We start from the raw sequence: 2,500 nt of genomic DNA on the forward strand, positions 1-2,500 counted from the left end.
CAAATCTTACATACACACCTGGATCATTCATGTGTAATTTGAGCGTACTGTCCCTTTAAGTATTAATTCATGATAGCATCTTGTATTGATCCATGGTGTTGTATCATCAGACGCTACTATCATTGTCCATTGATTATACGTGTTGGTAACAACCCACAGACTGACGTTATTGACATATAACAACATAAGTTACCAAACTCGTTCTCAGGTTAACTCTTGAGGTTCGAATTGGGTGAATCCACTTTTAGCTGTAGTGCCCCCCCACTGCTGGAACAATCTGAAGAGTACATCACAGTTGGTTGTTCTGGTGCTGCTCAGGCAATTTACACTGTTGTGAAAAATGTGATTGTTTTTCCTGATGGTGTTTTATAATGTCATGTTGACAATGATAATGAGATTGAAACGTGTATCGACGGCTCTCTTGTAAAAGAGACCTTCAGTCTCAATGGGACTGAATAGTGTTGACTTCACTAGCATCATTGATAACAGTGTCTGACTGTCTGGTGTCTGAATGTCTCCACTAGCATCATTTATAACTGTCTGGTCTGACTGTCTCCACAGCGGACGTCCAGGGAGGTAGTGACACCAAGCTGACGGTGGAGGACCTCTTCAAGCCCAACTTCCTCATCCACGACCCGGAGGCCAAATGGATCAACGGTAAGCACCCGGAACTTACCAGATAATAAGGCTCTGCCATTGGCTGGCCTTGAGCTGGTCTCTCAAATGATTTGTCGGTCGGGTAAGCACCCGGAACCTACCACGTAATATCGCTCAGTCATTGGCTGGCATCGAGAGGTGCATGAGCTGTTCTCTCTCTCATCTCAGCCATAAATGCTAATGTTCTATGTTAGATTGGACTCTGTAATTCAACATGGCTGCAAGGTCGTTGATGAGGTGTCTGTTTGGAATGTACTGTATGGTTGCTGGATATTCATGTAGAGATGGAGGTATTCAATGCTTTATAGTGACTTTTTGTACAGTCAAGGTTTCACCATGTATAGTTGTAATCCAGGGGAGGCTGGTGGAGGTAGAAATTATGGTAAATTTAAAGACAATATAAGGGTTGTAATCCCACACCTAGGGGAAGAGGACACAGAAAAAGAGATGGTCCTAGAACATTTGGAGGATGCAGTAAAGAGGGGTGAGGTCAGACTGAGGGGTTTGCTGTAGGTGAAGAAAACAAAGGATCAAAGCTGGAGAAAACAGGATAGAGTAATTAAAAGTTAATAATAATAATTAAGTCATAAACAAAGTCATAAACAGTCAGAACAAAAGGCCTGATCAGACAAACTGACGCCAGCCAGGTGGGCGGCGCACACCTTGATGACGAAATGTAGTTCTTGAATGTTATTGGTGTATGTAGACAGGAATCAGAAATACGTTGAATAGAAGGCGTTAACCTGTGTGAAATCTATAAAGACAGGTGACTGAGGAGATAACGGGGTCAGCTTTGCAAACCTGAACGGCTACATATTCTGCGTGAATGAAGTCTTTGAATGAATCAACAGCTCTGGTTAACGGTATTTTATTTCAAAGTATTATAACTTAAATTCTATGACATAATCAGAGGACAGGTTCATTGAAATGCATGGAATGGAATGATGGAATGAAATGATGGAATGGAATGATGGAATGGAATGATGGAATGAAATGATGGAATGAAATGATGGAATGAAATGATGGAATTCCATTCCATGCATCACAATGAGCCCCGTCCTGTGATTTCTACCTCCACCAGCCTCCACTGGTTCACTCCACAACACATGAAAACACCCTTCTCTCCTTGGATGCACTAGGCTTCTCGTCACTCATTCAGTGCTGAGGGTGAATAAAGTCGCTCCAAATTGCCAACATTCTGGAGTGCCAAGGGTGACGTTAAAATGCGCCAAAATCCCTCAATGATGATGCCTCATTTTGTAGCCAATGCTAGGTAAATACCACGTCGAGAACACTTTGGCACTCTAGATGAATTCTGAGTGTTCCCAGAATTCATCGGCAGTCAGTGAGTTAACACCAACATCCACTCTTCTTTTTCTTCTTCTTCTTCCACCCAACCTCATGGCCGCGGCCGTGAGTCTCCCATTCGTTCAACAGAGCCGAAGCAAAGGGTTGAGTTTTGTTTGATTAAACACAAACCCTGATCTCCAGCCTGCCTCTTCAGCTGTTCTTTAACCGAGGCTCAGTACAGCCGGCTTGTATAGTAATTTACCCTCCCAAACCAAGCTGGCATGTCCTACCACCGAAACCTCTTTGTATCCGTCTAGCATCTGATTATGGAGATTTTTTGGGGGGTTGTGTTGATGTTGTGTGTTTTGGTGCTCCGGTACATTTGCATTGTATTGATTCTGTATAGGCTGGAGGGGGAGGGCATGTCAAACTGAAGGTCTGGAAGGACGTGGGTTTAGATAGTCTGCGTTTAGGGAAGCACAATTGAATCTTATTACGGGCTACGCAGGGAGAAAGAAGTGTGTGTGTGTGTGTGTGTGTGTGTGTGTGTGTG

General features: G+C 43.5%; 1 protein-coding gene across 1 annotated transcript in view; it reads left to right on the forward strand.

Annotated features, from left to right (window-relative positions):
- dpp10 (dipeptidyl peptidase like 10) overlaps positions 1-2,500 on the forward strand; it is a gene marked incomplete at both ends in the record, with an annotated part of 79,724 nt that overhangs the window by 17,156 nt on the left and 60,068 nt on the right. The window contains one exon of the mRNA XM_083681467.1: positions 562-657. Coding sequence (XP_083537593.1) covers positions 562-657 — 96 coding nt within the window. The remainder of the gene's footprint in view (positions 1-561; positions 658-2,500) is intronic.

The sequence above is a fragment of the Argentina silus genome (assembly GCF_951799395.1).
Source record: "Argentina silus genome assembly, chromosome: 12".
Classification (NCBI taxonomy): Eukaryota; Metazoa; Chordata; class Actinopteri; order Argentiniformes; family Argentinidae; genus Argentina; species Argentina silus.